The sequence below is a fragment of the Panthera tigris genome, chromosome B3 (genome assembly GCF_018350195.1).
Source record: "Panthera tigris isolate Pti1 chromosome B3, P.tigris_Pti1_mat1.1, whole genome shotgun sequence".
Taxonomy (NCBI): Eukaryota; Metazoa; Chordata; class Mammalia; order Carnivora; family Felidae; genus Panthera; species Panthera tigris.
Window position 1 is genome coordinate 32882458 of NC_056665.1, and position 20115 is coordinate 32902572.

A 20115-nucleotide genomic window follows, 5' to 3' on the forward strand; every position below is an offset into this window, starting at 1 on the left:
CACCCTGCCTATGTGTGGGGCATCTGCCCATCCAACAGCACAATGTGTCTGTGTTCTATCCCAGGCAGGCTGGCTGAGTTTTAAAACTCCAAACTTTAGGGAACTAGTGTGGTATGGACTCACACTGGTCCTCTAAGGGAGGGTCTTGCCACATTGGGACTGATGTAGGTTTGTCCCAGAAGGGCAGTCGCAGCAAAGAGCAGGGGTGTGGAATCTGGAGTAAAGCACAGCAAAGAGCCACTGTCCACATTAGCTGCCTTCAGCAGATGGCTCTGTGCCTATGCTGAGGGGCAAGGGAGGGTTAATGGTGCCCACCAGCCCTTTTGTCTCTGGAGAGACAATGCCACCTTTCCCAGATGCTCTTTAAGAAGGGGGAACCACCTCTCCCAGTACACCATCTGCCCCTGGGCTATCTGCCCTTCTTCTCTACAGGAGCACTACAGTGCCCTCTGGGCTCCACACCACCCATGACACAGACCTCCAAAACTCAAGTCTTTGAGCCTTGCTGGTTGTAAAAACACAAAAATCAGCCCCTCTCCTTTTCCCAGCCAATGGTTTTGGAGAAGGGTTTTCCTTGTGTGATCCCCTCTCTCTCTCTCTCTCTCTCTTTCTTTCTCTCTCTCTCTCTCATCTTTGCAGCACCCATGATCTACTTCTCCCCCAAATCATATCTCCACACCTACCTTCCACGATGTGGCCTCTTCTCTCCCTCTAGTTGTGCAGTTTGTTCTGTCAGTCTTTAGATCAATTTCTTGGGTATTCAGAATGATTTGATATTCATCTAGCTGTGTTCAAGGAACAAGCCAAGCCTAGGGCGCTCCTACTACTCCACCATCTTAAATCCTACCCAGTAATGTTTTAAAATATTCATTTTCAAAGCGGTCTTAGATTAGCAATGGAGAAAGATGTCTAACAGTTAAAGATTTTTACTAGAGCCAGCCTAGTACTATCTAGATTTCTACCCACTTGTTTCTTCCAATTACAAAATTTCTTTCTAATTTGAGGTCTAAATAATTTATTAGCTAAGGCCCATCGACATATCTCATAATACACTGGTAGAAACAAAGACATTTTGAGTAATTACCTATATCTAACCTGAAGCACTCTGATTTTCCTACACTACATTCAGACATCTGACTGAAAAATATTGGTCACCACTTCTCCCTCCCCCATTATGTGCCACACACTATGCGAGGGTCTGGAAATACTGACATGAACAACAGCAACATTTGCCCTTTTATATGCTTGTGAACTTCCTGAGACAGTGCTATACAAAAGCAATGCTTCTCAGACTTTTCTACCACCTAACCCAAGTATTCAGAAACCTGGAGAATTCAAGGTAGAAAACAGTCTACTTAGTCTTAAGTCTTCTGACTTATCCTTAAAATTCAGAGGGATACTACTAGCCATGATATATTCACATTTGGTTTAATTACAAAACATTTTTGGGGCACCTAGATGGCTCAGTTGGTTAAGCGTCCACCTTCGGCTCAAGTCATGATCTCATGGTTCATGGATTCAAGCCCCACGCTGGGCTCTGTGCAGACAGCTCAGAGCCTGGAGCCTGCTTTGGATTCTGTGGCTCCCTCTCTCTCTGCCCCTCCCCAACTCTCTCTCTGGTGCTCTCTTTCAAAAATAAATATTTTTTAAAAATTAAAAAAAAATTTCCCTGAGAAATATCTTTGAATAAAATTGAATATAACAATTTTATGCAACATAAAAGGAAGATATGTAACATTTCTACCATGGTTTGTATACCCCAACCCACATCTAGAGCCCAGTTGAGAATCACTCTACTAACAGAACAACTGTCCAACACATTATATATAAAACAGCAATCCTACCTCTACCTCTCTTGGCATCCCTGGCATACTCTGTCTTAATGTTCTTCATAGCACTTACCATAAACTGAAATTTTACATGCTTATATAATTACTGTCTGACTCTTCCCCACTAGAATATGAGATTCATAACAGCAAAAGTCTATTTGGTTCACTACTCTGTTCCCAGTACCTAGAACAGTGCTTAACATAATTGGTGTTCAATATGTTGATAATTATTGAATAAGCAAATGAGAATCACAGCAATCCTCACTTTTATCTCTTACATAAGAACTCAACCTCCTTTATCATGATCTATCCTCCGAATGTCCTTCTATGATGATAAAATACAAAATCTTTTAAGATAACCTATTTCAGTTTTCCTACTCCTGATAAAGATTATGTTCTAAGATGTAGCCAATTAAAATTGCTACTCTAAGAGCTTCAAATTTTTATCCCCTTTTCAAAGGTTCCCTATGTTTCAGTTGGCATACATTTTAAATATTCCCTTGAGGTCTTATAAATTCTTTGCAAAATATTCAGCTGGAGAAAGGAGTGGCAAGAAAGGAAGTAAAATAGAGGCAGAAGTAGTTGGTGACTGGCTGGGTGCTGAGAAAGAAAGAGGTGATACTGGAGATGATACCATTAGTTCTGGTAATGGAACACCTTACTGCAGTCTATCATCCCCACCTGAAGGTCAATCACCAAGCTGACTAGACAGATACCCCTTCCCAGGTCTTGGTTACTCAAGTGCACAAACTAAGACTGTCTGCTTACTTTGGATCACTCAGCTGGGAATCTTTAGACCTGCTCGGTCCAAATCAATAACCACTAGCCAGATGTGGCTTCTGACACTTTAAATGTGGCTAGAATGACTCAAGAACTGAATGCTGAATTTTATTTAATTTTTATTTAAATATAAAAGCAGAAGCAACACAGGGGTGCGTGGATGACTCAGATGGTTGAGCATCTGACTCTTGATTTCGGCTCAGGTCATGATCTCATGGTTTGTGGGTTCAAACCCCGTGTCAGGCTCCATGCTGGCAGTGCAGAGCCTGCTTGAATATTCTCTCTTTCTCTCTCTGCTCCTCCCCGACTTGCACTCTGTCTCTCTCGCTCTCAAAATATATACATAAACTTTAAAAAATAAAAAAATTAAAAAGCTGAAGTAACACTAACCATGACTTTATTGTTTGGGAGAGCTACATTTCACTTTAACTGGTGCACTGTATAAATTATTATTATTGTATTTAGTAGTGCACATGTACATCTTAGTTTTTTTTTAACTTAGCTACCAAAACTTTTAAATTACATATGTGGCTTGCATCACATCTCTATTGGACAGCAGTACTCTGCAACAGTGGTTCTCAACTGGGACCACTTTGTCCCCCAGGGAACATCTGGCAAGCTCCAGAAACATTTTTGGTTGTCACAACTTGGGAGTGCTATTGGCATCTAGCAGGCAGAGGCCAAGGGTGATACTAAACATTCTACAACGCACAAGATAACTTTGTTTTGGAAACAAAATATACCTGAATACCACCACTGCCACTACCTCAGTTCTTTTATCAAAGTACAACAGAGAAAAGCACCCATTACGTAGGTCAAGTACCCATTACATAAGAAGTAATGAGGGGTGACATGATGGCTGATGTTAATAGAAAGGTTTTTGTGGAAGAGGAAGAATTTTGATCACAGAAGAAGGGTGGCAGGAGTTTAAAAGGCAAAAACAAAAGGATGAGGAACACATTTTCTTCTATTGTTAAAGAAAACTACTACCAACAAAATGCAAATTGCACTCATGAAAATGAATGATAAGCCTCAGGCTAGTCAGAACCAGAAACTCTTGCAACAGTTTAGGGAAGGAGGTCTTGAGGCCTTAAGCTAAGTATACTGTAGCTCAGAAGGAACAAATGGAATAAACACTTAGTACTTTGAAAGCAGTTTTTTCTTTAAACATCCTTATCATATACAGTATAGAAACTATTTCAAGAATGACAAATGAGCATTATAATGTGTTTAAACAAAAAATAAAGTAGATGGCCATTTTTTTCCATTATTAATCAGTAGTCCCAAACAAGATTAGACCAAGTCTGAAGCTAAGGCTGAAAAAGGCTTTTAGGCAGACAACGTTACCTTTCTGGGTCAAGTGCCTTCTCATTTTTCATCCATCTAATGGCTGGAGGAGGAAGTCCTGAAGCGACACACGGCAACACTGCATTCTGACCAAGGACTCTGACTAAGGAAGAAGGTTGTTTCAGAAATACCAAGTTTGATGTGAACTCAGGATCTAAAAAATAGAAGACAATAATTAAGAAAGCACTTTACCACTTTCATCATGAGGAATTGCAATTTCCTGTTCAGTCTGTGTGGTTTTATTTATTTTTTAAGTAGGCTCCATGCCCAATGTGGGGCTTGAACTCATGACCCTGAGATCAAGAGCTGCATGCTTTACTGACTGAGCCAGTCAGGCACCCTGTTTGGCTTTATATAACTAAATATTTTAAGAAAAAGTGACACAAGAAAATTCCAATTAAATTAGCAAGCATTTCTTAAGTCATTTCAATGTGCAAAACATCGTGCTATGCTCTCTGGGGGCCTTAAAGACGTACAAGTTATAGCTCCTAACATAAGGTGCTTACTGACCAACTGAGAGATTATTTGACACGAATCCCTTTCACCTTAAAAGACTGGATAAGGGGGTGTCTGGGTGTCTCAGTCGGTTAAGCGTCCAACACTTAGTTTCGGCTCAGATCATGATCTTGCGGTATGTGAGTTCGAGCCCTGTGTTGGGCTCTGCTGCTTGGGATTCTCTCTCTCTGCCCCTCCCCCCACTCATGCTATCTCTATCTCTCTCAAATAAATAAACTTTAAAAATAAAAAATAAAAGACTGGATAAGTAAATGTTTCATGAGTGGTACAAAGAGAAAAGACTGAGCAAGTTCAGGATCCTTAACAGCATCCTCTCCATTCATAGGGGTATCATAAGAGGTTTCCTTTACATCCCTGTATCTGTGTTACTTATGAAAATCTTTCTGAGTTTTGTCTCTTTACCTTACTCACGCAGTCTGTCAATCCTTTGATTTTTACAATGGTACAGCTATGAGGCTACTACTCGGAGTGTGTCCACTTTATATAGCTGCCCTCTTATGGACATCTGAAAAGGCTACACTTTTATGGGTAGAACATCTATTTCCAGTATTAAGTTTTGAGAAGACAGACCATTCTCAGGTAAAGAGACGTGATTCTGGTCTCCATACTCTTAGGAAAAGATATTCTACAGCCACGGTAACCACCACCAGGGCTGGCTTTAACCTTGTGTAACTAATTGATGACAGTTCTGTAGCCATGGTAACAAATAAACAAGGGCTAACAGATCAGTGACAACTCGCTTCAGTGAACATGCCTTGGAAAGTCAGCCAATGAGTGATAGCCTCAGGCTTTAGAAGTCAGCCATTCAGCAGTGGAATTACTTGCTTCTACAGCTGACATTAACCTGCTCTCACCTCTGTAACCAACCATTAAACATGCTTCTTTGGCTGACATCAACCCACCCTTGCCTCTTAACCAACATACCAAAAACAACGTCTTCCCCAAAATTCTATACGAGATTAGCAGTTTGCATTAATTCAAGAAGACTGTGCTTGAAAGTACGGTTTTCTCTTACTTAAGTAAAAAGAAACATTCAGTACTTCGTTTATGTTTCAGATATTGAGTGGTGGCTCATCCTTTGACACTGAAAAATCTTGTTTCCTTGGATCCGGTTTTAAGGATTTGCTTGAATGGTACCCCAGGTATAAAGAAGAAACAGGACCTCTGCCATGTAAAAGCAAGTCAGGAAGTAGGCTGGAAGACACTACAATATGGTAATAGTTCTCTTCCCCACCCCCCCCCCCAGATTTAGCTACATTTAATCAAATTTTGATAGAAACAGACACCTTTGAACGAATATCTATTGCCTTCTGTTCTGCCAGTTACCATTCTTGGTAGCAAAATTCCCTACCCTTATTGAGCTTACCTACTATTAGGGGAGAGACACAAGAAACAAGACAGCATATGTCAGATAGTGATATGTTCTGAAGTAAAACGAAGGAGAAGAGGAAACTATGGGGTAGAAATGGAAGACTTATTTTAAACAGTGGTCAAGGAAGGCTTAATTGATACAGTGACATCTGAGCAAAGAAATAAGACAGATGATTCAGGCAGACATCTGAGGGAAGAGAGGACTCCAGGCAGAGCAAATGCCAAGTAGCAAGACCTAAAGCAAAACAGTGTTTGGAATGTTCTAGAAACATAAGGTGGCCACAATCACAAAGTGAGGGAGAGAAGAGTACCAGATGGAAGGAGTGTTATGGGAAGAGAGGTGGCATTAAGATTATATAAATCCTGGGGCACCTGGGTGGCTTAGTCGGTAAAGCATACGACTTCTGCTCAGGTCATGATCTCGTGGTTTGTGGGTTCGAGCCCCACATCGGGCTCTATGCTGACAGTTCAGAGCCTGGAGCCTGCTTTAGATTCTGTGTCTCCCCCTCTCGCTGCCCCTCCCATGCTCATGCTCTGTCTCTCTCAATAATAAATACATGTTAAAAAAATTAAAAAAAAAAAAGATTATATAAATCCTTACAGGCCAAGGACTTTAACCTTTACTCTGAGATGAGAAACCATTAGGTTTTGGGCAAAGATGTGACATGATCTAACACACATTAAAAAAAATAACTGTGGCTCCTGAGGTGTAAACACACAGGACAGGAATGCCAAGGACATGGATGATGACAACAAAGAAAGAAACTGCATTAAAAAAAAAAATTAGTTCATGGGGCGCCTGGGTGGCTTGGTCAGTTAAGCGTCCGACTTCGGCTCAGGTCATGATCTCACGGTCCGTGAGTTCGAGCCCCCCGTCGGGCTCTGTGCTGACAGCTCAAAGCCTGGAGCCTGTTTCAGATTCTGTGTCTCCCTCTCTCTCTGCCCCTCCCGTGTTCATGCTCTGTCTCTCTCTGTCTCAAAAATAAATAAACATTAAAAAAAAAATTTTAAAAAAAAATTAGTTCAAAGCTCATCAGGAACACCCTCAAGCGTCGCTGTTCAAACACCGGTCTCACTTTGCAAGCCAATCCATAGACCAAAAATTAGCCTATGAAGTAGCTGTATATGACAAACCTGCCAAAACAACGTAAGGATGGCCCAACTATATCTATAAGCTCAGGTGTAAGGGAGAAATGTGGAGAGAATCAGGCACCCAGCAGTGGGAGTGGAAGCCGAAAGGTGAGACATCAGGAGGCTGAAGGACTGTGGTGAGCAACAAGTGAGAGGGTGTCATGAGCAGAAGAGACACAGCCAGGAAGAGACACACAAAACAAGATCATGAGGTGAGCCAGCAAGGGCAGGAAGAGTGAGAACCCACCAAGAGAGGAAAGAAGGAGCTGGGTTTGCATTAAAATAAGGGAGTGTTATAAAGATCCAAGGACTCTTGCTTACCAGCGTCTCCAGAGCTGCTGTTTTTGTTACCATTCTGCACATCCCTTCTATGAACTAGCCTGAGCGAGTCTCTGATGCTGACGGGTAAAGACACCTAAGTGTATGAAGTATTATAGGGAAGTAGCAGATGGAGGCTTGACGAAAGACACAGAGCTAGTGTTTGGCCAAGAAGAAAGCCATAGATATGAAACACATTTTATCACTTGATACATTTTTACTGACTAATGTATTCACTAAAGAGAGGATCTTCCTGGCACGTTTTCCTCTTTTCTCCCCCTGTAAAAAACTGAAACTCCTATGCTGACATTAGCTTGTCACACCACACATCTGACAGTGTTTGATGAAAAAAGAAAATTCTAAAAGAACCATTTTTATCCATTAACGAACATAAAACCATGGGTCCTGATGACAGGGGGATACCTGGAAGAACTTTTAATTCCACTTCATCACTATACTTCGGCGGCCCGCCGCTCTCAACTGTGCAGCGGTAGAGCCCTCCGTCTCCTTCAGTGGCGTTGCTCACAACCAGTGTCCCACTTGGAAGTTTGATGACTCTATCATCCAGAGGAAGAGGCTGTCTGTTCTGTTCCCACCTCACAAATGGGACCAGATCCACACTGACTTCGCAATTCAGAACTGCACTGTTCCCAGCATAAACTGAAGAAGGTTCTGGTTGGCTAGCAAATCTTGGAAGACCTGGACAATAAAAAAGAGAAAAGAAGAAATAAAATGTAGTTAAATGTGACTTTAAATACTTTATACACACACACACACACACACACACACACACACACACACACACACACACACATTTCCTAGCTCTATCCAGAGAGAGCTCAAAATCAATGCCACCTAAGTAGCAATGAGTAGATATGGTGACACAATCTTGATTTCTAAATACATTCTCCACTACAAGGAACCAATGCTCCTTGGAGAAGAAGTTCATTCCAGGACTAGAATAAGGAAAGTACAAGATAAACCTGGAACATCCTGTGACAGAAGTACGGAAGCATTCAAAGAACAACATGAACATATCAAAAAGTACACAGAAGTCAGACTGAAGGGAGTTTCCTCTAGCTAAATCTGGGATGATGATAATTAACACAGAAAAGAATAATGAATGGATGCTAAACTTGTTGGTGAAAGATGGATGATGAATAGGATATTATTAGAGTATCAAATTAGCTCTTCCCAAAATACGTATTACTAATTAAAGTACAAAATATTTAACTTTACAGTGGAGAAACAGAGCACTAACTTTCATTACTTTGTTAATATAGTCCATATTATATATATTTGTTAATACAGTCCATGTTAACAAAGGGATGAAAGTTAACATTACAAGTAATGGAACAAAACATCGTATGCTTCCTGATAAGATACACTAAGAAAAACACAGCATCACTTACTTCTGTGATATTCTTCCCCAAAATGCAAAACCTGAATCTATTCATAGGGGAAAACCAGAAAACACAAAATGAGATAAGGATAAACTGAAGAATGACTGGAGACCAAAAGAGCCTAAAGAGACACAACTACCAAATAAAACATGTAATCCTGGACCAGAAAGGAGTGGGGGAGGGACAAAGATACTGTTTTTGGTTTTTGCTATTAAGAACATTATTGAGGCAACCAGTGAAATATGAACAGTACCTACAGTAGTATTGTATTAAGGTTAATTTCCTAAAATTGATAGATGGTTGTTTAGAAGAATATCTTTGTTTTTAGGAAATATACATGAAAGTATTTCGGTGGAGGCAGTGTCTGCAACTTACCCTTAATGGTTCAGAAAAAAAAAAAAACTGATTCGGGTCTGTGCCTATTGGGGGATAAGAAGGCAGACATGGTAAAGTGTTACCAGCTGGGTGATCTGAGTGACGAGCAGATGTAATTTCTTGGTTTCATTCTTGCAATAATTGAATGAGCTTGAAATTATTTCAAAATAAAATATTAACAAGAATGCAGTCATAAATACTCTGTAGATACACGGAGTCACGCAATCTGAATCTGAATCCCAACTCCACCACTTGATGGCTGTGTGACATTAGCAAGCTACTTAACCTGGAAGCCTCAGTTTCTTCTTCAATAAAATGAGAACAGTAAGAGGCCTCATTGGATGTTAAAAAGGTTAATACTTAACACACTTCATATAAAGCACGCTGCCTGGCACATACTCAAATACTAGCTACTGTTATTAACAGTAACATCTGAAAAGATTCTGAGATGCTAACAACACAACAAAATGTTTCTTTAAAGACTAATGACCATAGTAAATTATGAGAAACAGTTCTAGGTTTTGTAGTTTCATGATGGAGAATTAATCCACATGGAAATGGCACATTTGCAGGTTGTCTAGCTTCTGAATAGGAACACATCTACTCTTCGCTCAGATCACTCAGCTGGTAACACTTTACCATGTCTGCTTTATTATCCCCCAATAGGCACAGACCCGAATCAATTTTTTTTTTCTGAATAGGGAAAGCAGATGGAGGAACTAGTACGGACATATGAGGCAGAAATCGCTGGGGCTTCCTGTGCTCACAAGCAGGGGGCCAGTTTGTCCTGCTACTTCCAGAGACTTGGAGTGGGAGGGAGACACAGGCTTGACAAGAAAAGATTAACAGTGTCTGTATTCAGACCACCCAATTCCTCCACCTTTCGGCACAAAACACTCACAGCCAGGCTACTGCCCAGGCAGTAAAACAAAAATTTCTACTGTGGAAAAATGAGTGCAGAGAAGACTTCTCAAATTTCATTTTATGAGCTACCTAGTGTTCTTTCAAAAATTCCCCTTCTTACATGACTTAGCCAGAATCGGTCTGTATTGCCTGTAACCAAAGAACACTAACCAATGTTCTTTTAGAATGACAACTTGGTAGTCTCTTAAAAAAAAAGAAAAAGTTTTATTGAGATACAATTTATATACCATAAAGTTTACCATTTAAAGTCCACAATTCAACAGTTTCTAGTATGCACACAAAGTTGTGCAACCATCACTATAATTTAATTTTAGAACATTTTCATCATCCCCCAAAGAAACTTTGTACTCACTTGCAGTCATTCCACATTCCCTGTACTCACTCACCCTATCTCCTGTGCCCTTGTCTCCTCTCCCCCATCCTCAGCCCTAGAAAACCACCAATCTACATTTTGGCCCCCTGTGTTTGCCTATTCTGGACATTTATATATATATACATATATACATATATATATATATATATATATGTATATATGTATATATGTATATATGTATATATATAAAATGAAGTCACATGATCTGTGATTGGCTTCTTTCACTTAGTATCATGTTTTTCAGGTTCATCCATGTTGCAGTATATAGCACAATTTCATTCCTTTTTATTGCTGAATAACATTCCATGTACGTATTTACCACATTTTGGTTATCCATTCAACACTTGACAGACATGTAGGTTGTTTTCACTTTTTGGCTGTTACAGGTAATGCTGCTGCTATAACAAGTCATGTACAATTGTTGTACATACTGTCTTTTCATTTCTCTTGGGTAGACACCTAGAAATAGAATGGCTCAGTCATATGGTAACTTTATGGTTAAAATTTTGAGGGAGAGCCAAACAGTTCAGTGCTCTTTTTAAAATTCTACACACACACACACACACACACACACAGTATATCCTATGATCCAGCAATTAGTAGAATTACTTATTCCAGTAATCTATTCTACAGAAAAGATTTACAGAAAAGAGTGTTCACTACAGTACTGCCTATAATATCAAACAATTTTTATCCATGTAACTGTTCATAAAAAGGGAATCTTTAGATAATCACAGTATATCTATACAATGGATACTATGCAACTATTAAAAAGAACTTCTATTCATCTCTTAGCTCAGATATTATTACCTTCTGATACTCAAGGCCATGAGTGAGTTAAATAACTCTCCTACAGAATCTTGTCTGCAGCCAAAGGATTGATTATACTATATTAAAATTGGCTGTTTACATTACATTAGGCCAAAAATATTTCCTGAAGGCTTTGAAAGCTAAAAAGAAGGCTGAACAAACCTAGCAGAGTAGAAAAGAGGAAAATGTAGAGGACAGGCTTAACAGGCAGTGGGGAAGCCATGAGCAAAGGCCAGAGACCAAGAATAAAAGGGATTTGAAATGTTCAGTACTGGCAGAGCTTAAAATGTGCTGCAGGTGGTCCTGCTGACGAGGGTAGAGGGCAGGGACAGGCAGGGTGGAATGTTAAGAAACGAAGCTAGAGAAGTGGAGACTAGCTCATGAAAAGACACAAGGCCTGTAAGAGTTTAGACATCAACTTGATGTTGTCACTGAGGAGCTACTGAAGGGTGAGAAGAGAGCCCTGACCACTGGACTGGAAGAGGGAAAGAATGAGGCATCAGATGGTTACAAGGTGAGGGATGGTGAGAAGTGGCCTCAGGATCACATACAAGAAACTAGGAAGCAGAATTCACTGGATTTGGCGACTGGTTGTGGGAGACAGCTGAGAAGAAGGAGTTACGATTAAAGCCCAGCTTAAAAATGTAAACAATAAACAGGAGCTCACCTAAGCAACTGTGTAGGGGCAGTCATCATGCTAACTTATCTATCAACAGGTTGGAGAAAGCCTGACAAGTAGATTAGAGGAAGAAAGGAAGGGAGAGGGGGGAAAGGGAAAAAGGAAGGAAAGAAGGGGGGAAAAAAAGAGAGGAAAGGCTAATTATCAAAAGAAGTGACTCTTTCACCCTTTTCTTTTTCCATCCTCAATCTGTGATTATGGAATAATTACAGTAGTTCTATATCACACTCAAATTCAGCTTTGAGTATCTGGTTCCAAAGAGAAAAAGAGTCATCATACTCTGAATGAATGAACAAGTATACTGTGAAGCGCGCAGGAGATGGGGAACCATCACCCTAGAGTGGCAATGAAATGGGGAACTATTCATGAAGTCATATTTTTTTTTTACATGTTAGCATTTTACCAAGACGCTATAGGAACACTGGATCCTATAAAAAATCCATATATATAAGACTTAAACATAATACAATTTAAAAAAAATTTTTTAATATTTATTTTGAGACAGAGAGAGAGACAGAGTGTAAGCAGGAGTGGGGCAGAGAGAGAGGGAGACACAGAATCTGAAGCAGGCTCCAGGCTGTCAGCACAGAGCCCAATGCGGGGCTCAAACTCATGACCCGTGAGATCATGACCTGAGCTGAAGTCTGACGCTTAACCGACTATCCCCCGAGGCGTCCCAACATAATACAATTTTTGTACAATGTGACCCTTAACAAAAACTACTTCATCTAGTACTCAAGTGAAAAAACATGGACCTGAGGAATATAAGTATCTAATACAAAATAAGCATGACTTACTCAGTTTACACTTTCCATTATTCTTCAAATAAGAATGTTCTAAAAGGGAGTGAATATTTCTCTTTAAACTTTCTGTTCTTCACCTTAATACGTATATCCTATAGGTTTTTAAATCATCCAATTAAATGTCAGTTCCTTGCTTGGGGCATAAAGGAACCAAGATTCTGACTATCCTGCAAGTCTTACAAAGCCATACTAAATTGTTATGCTGGGGAAGATAATTTAGCAATCAATGAATCAATTTTCCTATACAACTTCCTCCGTCATTTCCAAGTTAGAAAAAAAAGAACTGACTCAATACTTCAAATAGCAACTGTAAGCAATTTAAATAATAGAAAGGGGCAAAGTGCTGCATTTTACTTCCTACAGCACTAAGCAAGTCTTAGCATAATCCCATGCACACACTAGATGCTCAATTGGTATTTGTTAAATGAGTTTATTTATGGTAATCAGTTAAGTGAAAACTCCAGGATGATAATGCTTTTTATCAAGATATACCTTTCATAAATTTGAAAATATACATAAATTACTTAAAAAAAAACTTACCTGCTACTGTGAGCTTAGCTGTTCTGCTGACAATCGTTCCAAGGCTCTCAACAGTGGCCACACACTGATAATAACCTTCATCAGGTTTATTGTGTTTGGAATGCACCACATTGCTGATAAATAAAGACCCATCTGGGAGAAGCTGGCGTCGGTCATCAGATACTAAGTTTAAAAAAGTCCCATCTTTTTTCCATTCAATTTTTGGAGAAGGCTCAGAATATGCTGAACAGTTCAATATAACAGAAGAGCCTCTAACTGAGAGTGTATCCACTGGTTCTACCAGAAAGTAAAATGGAGTGAATGTTCGAACGCTGGATCCTATAAAAATAATGAAAAGAACAAAGTCAAGCAAAACTTTCTTCTTCTATTTCTGTAAGAAAGTATAATTTGGACAAAAATTATTGTCGAATAATTATGCTGTTTGGATATGATACATAGTAACAGTCATTTCACCATGAGTGTCTAATAAAATTTCTTTTATGAGGAAATCAAAATTTGACCCATTTAGAAGATGAGAAAAAAAAGACCCTGCCAGATGAGATAATCATTGTTAAATTACATGAATATTTAGTAAAAGCTTTATTTCAAACCCTACAATGGGATTTATAAATATTTAAAATTATTGTATTCAAAGTGAACTTTTCTATGAAACATAAAGGAAGCATAAAATTGAAATGATTCTTTGTTAGTAATAAGGTATGTTTACTGGCTGTATTTCTTTCAAAATTCACCATACATACACTTTGTCCATTTTTCTAGTGGATCATTCATCCTATTGATTTGGCAATCTTTGGGTATTATCTATCATGTTTTGCAAATACTCCTTTTTCCATTTTGAATTTATTTTGATCGTAAGAAAATAAATTTTAACTACATAGAAATAAATCTGTTATGCTTAAGAAGTTTTTATCCCAAGATTATAAAAAATTTCAGCTTTGTTTTGTGCTAGTACTCTTGTGATTTCATTTAAAAAATTTCTGCTATAACCCTTAAATTCTCAGCCAAAGAAAGCTTTCCAAGTCCAAGCGTTACCTCTTTTTTTCAAGAAAAGTACTAACCAACTCCCTTGCAGTCAGATTACAATCAGTTGTAATCAGATTTCTTCATGTGAACAATTAGGGAAGTTTAGTTAAATAAATGAAACCAAGACTGTTTTTAAAATATATCTACACACCCCTTTATCTAAATTTATTTACATTGTAAATTTAAGGATGCAACTAGCTCTTTATTACATTATGAAACAATAGTTCTAACTAAATACTAAACACACTGGCAGAGGGAAGGGAATAATATTCGCTTGTTTTAAAATTTTCTGGGGCAACTGGGTGGTTCAGTTGGTTAAATGTCTGACTTCGATTCAGGTCATGATCTTGCAGTCCGTGGGTTCGAGGCCCGCATCGGGCACTGTGCTGACAGCTCAGAGACAGGAGCCTGCTTCAGATTCTGTATCTCTCTCTCTGCCCCTCCCCCACTCATGCTTGCGCTCTCTCTCTCAACAATAAACATTTAAAAAATAAATAAATAAATAAATAAATAAATAAAATAATTCTTTTTTTTTTAATTTTTTTTTTTAACGTTTATTTATTTTTGAGACAGAGAGAGACAGAGCATGAACAGGGGAGGGGCAGAGAGAGAGGGAGACACAGAATCTGAAACAGGCTCCAGGCTCTGAGCTGTCAGCACAGAGCCCGACGCGGGGCTCGAACTCACGGACCATGAGATCATGACCTGAGCCGGTCGGACGCTTAATCGACCGAGCCACCCAGACGCCCCTAAAATAAAATAATTCTAACACTTACAATGCTAATCAAATTCCAAACAGACTAATCATCCTTCCCCAAAAGCCAGAGATGGGTCCCATCCCTATTTGATGGTTATGAAATTGATTCTTCAAGACTTAAAACTCTTGAAAATAACCTTGGGAATTTTTCAAAAGTAAGCTGAGGTGATTTGCTTCTTATTACAGTAAAAAATGTTATATTGGTACTATAGCAAAATAAATTAAAATATCAACTCCAGGGCAGTACAAAATGACAGCTAAACTAAGAGAAATTACTCTTACACCATTCCTGTTTAACATTACATCTTATTATACCACCCAAATTAAACAATTCAGGAACTTAAGAGATAAATGTATTAGACTGGCAATCAAAATATGCAAATTAACAATTTTAGATAATTATTAACAAACCAAATTTAATTTTAAAATTTGGACAAAGTTTCTGCCATTTAAAAAGTAATAATTACATAAATGTAAATGTTTTACAGCTAAACACTCTACCATACTTTTGATTTTCTTTCATTTTAAAAGTCCGTATCAGCCACAGTGAACAAGAGTATATGTCTTCCAAGAGTTTTTTAAATTATATGAAAGTTTACAAATGCCTTTGAAAATCAAGGCACTTCAAATTTTACAAATATGTACTCTACATTACTTAGAATACAGCATTACTTAAATACTTACATATATCCTCTTCGTATTTTATTCCCTCAGTAAATAGGCAGTGACCTAACATATTGTTCCTTCACTTAAAATCCCTCAAAGGCTTGCCACTGTCTTTTACAAAAAGATCTAAATAAACTACCTAGCTGGACTTCCATGTGACCCTATGACCTGGCCTCTGCCTACTCTCCAGCCGTCCCCCCGCACCACTGTCCCCTCACCCTGTAAGGCATGCTGCACTCCTGTCGGCCCCTGCAGCTCCTGCCCTCTTCACACAAGCCATTCCCACCACCATTCCTCCCCAATTAACTCCTAGTCCTCCTTCAGGCTCAGCTTCAATACTACTTTCTCAGAAATGCTGTCCGTCCCAGGTACCCAGACAAGATTAGTTTCATCCTGTCCCAAGCAGGCATGGCATACAGTACTCTACCTACACAGCACTTCAAATGTTCTTAATCTTTAAATATTTGTAATAACTTGTTTGTTCAGGCACAGAAGTTCCCAAATTTTCTTGGCTCCTGGTGCCTTTATTTTCTTAGTAATTTTTTTCATGAATTCCCTAGGCTAAAAGAAATACCTAACAGTTCTGTTTAGGAATTAGTTAGGTTCAAACAAATGAAGAAATATTCATGTCCTAACAAGTTAGTACCTTGCTGAAAAAATAATACACATACATTGAAAAATACTTCAACTTTTAATTAACCACAATCAGTTATTATGGGGTGTGTACACCTATTGGGTACTGCACGTGTCTCAAACCTTGAAATCAGATTGGATACTGCCATCCTCATTTCCTGCTCCACAGTGATTTTTGCATGGTACTTGGTTTTTATCCCAGCAACCACCAAAACCCAATTTCACAAACATCACAGCATTGAAATGAAGATAGCACAATCAAATGTTGAAACTGTGAACTCCTCTCACCTACGAGTCTGCACAGTGTCCAACAGATGTCGCTGTGTTTCCCTAGACAGCTTAAAATATGCCTGGGAGTTCTGTGAGGTACCTGGGGTATGTCGGGATATGATTTGGGAACTAGAGGCTCACAATCTTTCTACATATCTTTATTCTCCATATTCATAATGTCGACTTACCACAATCGATGGTATCTATCTTTACCAGCTTCTAAAAATTTCCATTGCTTGAAGTATTTATTTCCATTCCAATACTAGCCATTAGTATCACTATCTTTTATGATAAAACTTAACTAATGAACTGGTTTTTGCAAACTTTGATGAGTCTCTAAAAAATTATATATAAGAGCAAAGAAAGCCAAGAAGAGTGAAAATAATTTAGAATAACAAGGTAAAGGGACTGCACTCATCAATTTTCAGTATTTATTAAGCCACTATGGCTCCAGAGCAGGGATAAACAGAGCCACATAACAGGTTAGAGAGTCACAAAATAGAGCTATATATATATATTTAGAAACTTAACATTCATTAGAGGTAGCATTTTATATCAAATGGGGAAAAAGATGAACTACTCAATGAATGTTACTAGGACAACTGGTTATCCACATGCGAGAAAAACAAACCTAACATTAACATGGTTCTATGTATTAGACACTGCTCTAAACATTCTCTACAAACTAACTACTCATTTAACCCCCATGACTATCCTATGAGATACGTACTATTATTCTCATTTTAGAGGAGAAAACTGAAGCACAGAAATGTCACCTTGTCCAAGGTCACACAGGTTATAAATAACAAAACCAGAGCCTGTGATGTTAAACACACTACACTATAATGTCACTCATATACATATACAAAAATACATTCCAGGCCTATGAAAAAATTAGTAAGAATTTTAATTTTTTTTTTAACGTTTATTTATTTTTGAGACAGAGAGAGACAGAGCATGAACGGGGGAGGGGCAGAGAGAGAGGGAGACAGAATCGGAAGCAGGCTCCAGGCTCTGAGCCATCAGCCCAGAGCCCAACGCGGGGCTCGAACTCACGGACCGCAAGATCGTGACCTGGCTGAAGTCGGACGCTTAACCGACTGAGCCACCCAGGCCCCCAAAAATTAGTAAGAATTTTAAGAAAACACAAGGATAACCCTTGAGTCAGATAACCTTTAAAAATTTTTTTTCATTGTTTATTTATTTTTGAGAGAGAGAGACAGAGCATGAGTAGGGGAGGGGCAGAGAGAGGGAGACACAGAATCCGAAGGAGGCTCCAGGCTTCGCTGTTGACACAGAGCCCGACGCGGGGCTCAAACTCACAAACTGTGAGATCATGACCTGAGCCGAAGTCAGACACTCAACCGGCTGAGTCACCCAGGCGCCCTGAGTCAGGTAACTTTTTAAAACAGGGAACTTCAAAGCTAGAAAAGATAGATATGCTTCAATTCATTGCATTTATTTTTTTCTATTTTTTAAATTTTGTTGAGAGAGAGAGAGAGAGAGAGAGAGAGAGAGAGAGAGCGCTCATGTATGTGGGAGAGAGGGAGAAAGAAAGAATCTTAAGCAGGCTCCACGCTCAGCATGAAGACCAACGTGGGGCTTGATCCCACAACCCTGGGATCATGATCTGAGCCAAAATCAAGAGTTGGATGCTCAACCAACTGAGCCACCCAGGAACCCCGCATTTAAATTTAAAAAAAAGTGGAGGCTGTGTTCCAATGAAACTTTATAAAAACAAGCAGCAGGATGGATTTGATCCAGTAACTATAGTTTACTGACTCCTGCCTTAGAATATTTAGCCAGCAAAAAAATAAGTTAGCTATGTTTTAGCTGATCTGGAGTGAATTCTGTGAAAAGGGAACAATACGGACAAGTACAAATAACGAAATGTCATGTGCATATGACTGTATGAGCACTGAGAAAGTAGGAAAGTGTATCAGGTTATTATTGCGAGAAGAAAGATGGAAGGACATGGAGGGGTGGGTAGATAAAAATCCTCAAGCACCTAGAAAATAATTTCATGACAAAAATCAGCTGGTGTGTATAATCCCTTTATAAATATTATTACGTGTATGTGGCAGTTCTGTATGTTCACGCTTGTGTGAATACATAAAGGGATACATCTTTTAAAAACTAGTCATTAAAATGCAGATTATCTCAGGATGGTGAGATTTCAGTTAACTTTTAATTTTTTCTTTCACCTTTGCGACTGCATGAATATTTTACATAAAACATAGTACTGCTGAAGCAGAAAAAAAAGCTATTTTCATTTTTATATGTAGTCTGCACAGGAGGGGGACAATATGAAAAGTGTGGGACATATTTACATACTGACATTCAAAAACTGTCAAAATATATAAATAAAAAATACTCAAGTTCAAAATGTGTATAATAGGACTTAAAATATAAATATATACATAAAATATAAATATTAAAATATACATAAGATATAAAAATATATATACACATATGCGTGCAAGCATATATTTAAACGCAAATAACGTAGGAGAAAGGCTAGAAGAATAAACACTGAACAGTGTAACAGTGTTTTCTCCTGCGGAAAGTACTTGATTCAACTACTGACAGAGAGCATACAGGGGGAAGGCTTTTTATTCCACGGATTTCTGTATTGCTTACTTCTTAAAATATAAACAAGTGCTTATCCATTCTTCTTGTCATCTTTTTATTTTTTAATAACAAAATAACTTCTTGGTGGTGGTGGTAAACAATACTTTGCTAGCAACATAAATTTTTTTTTTTTTTTTTAAGATCTATCACGGTTTCTCTAACCGCTTTTCCTTTGTCACAGTTAGAGGAGTTATCAGACACTAACTCCTTGGCTGATTCTGTATAAAAACTGGCCTATACTTCCCACCAGGGTCCTAATTCCCTATCCACTTAAGTTTGCTTAATTTGAGTTTACTATGACCACAGTCACTATACATTATTCTGAAACAGGCTTAATGATCCTGTCTGATCTCTTCTACACTCCCAGGTCTCTGCAAATTTCTCACATTTTAATGGAATAGCTCTCACTTCTTGATAGACTATTCCTCACTTTTTGATAAAATATTTCACACTTCTTGATAGAATTCCATCTTATGAAAGGAAAATATCCACAGGGAACTTATTTCAGTTGTACTTCCCCAACCCCCAAATATCAACAAATCATACACTCACTGCACACCAGCATGGACAATAATTCTAAATTTTATCATGCCCGGAGTAAAAAAATAACATACAATATTTGAATACCAGCAGAAAAAAATGCCTTATCACCCACAGAAGTTCTAAGTTTGATAGCAGCAGAAATGCAGGATAGAAAGATAAGCCTTTTTTACACACCTACCAATGTAAGTATCCTGTATAATTGTTATTCATACTATGAAAATTATGTCTTTATTATAAACTAAGGAGACTAATGTCAAAGGGACTTCATACTTTACTCCTTAATAACATTACTTCTGACCACCCTCTCTTATCCAGTCTGTAAATCCTACATTTCATCCTTCCTGACTCTTTAGTGTCCACTAATCACCATATAGTTCAGGCTTTCCTGCTTCA

At 38.5% G+C, this 20115-nt stretch overlaps 1 protein-coding gene across 7 annotated transcripts in view; it reads right to left on the reverse strand.

The window, feature by feature from the left end:
* Window positions 1-20115, reverse strand: part of NEO1 (neogenin 1) — a 235704-nt gene that overhangs the window by 153434 nt on the left and 62155 nt on the right. For 6 of the 7 annotated variants that reach the window (XM_042988437.1, XM_042988434.1, XM_042988439.1 and 3 more), the window contains exons 2-4: window positions 13200-13517; window positions 7716-7991; window positions 3957-4110 (exon numbers count right to left, since the gene is read on the reverse strand). In XM_042988437.1, the coding sequence (XP_042844371.1) occupies window positions 3957-4110; window positions 7716-7991; window positions 13200-13517 (748 nt within the window). Of the gene's footprint in view, window positions 1-3956; window positions 4111-4874; window positions 5109-7715; window positions 7992-13199; window positions 13518-20115 lie in introns of those variants that run through there. The other variant, XM_042988440.1, reaches the window with a different exon arrangement.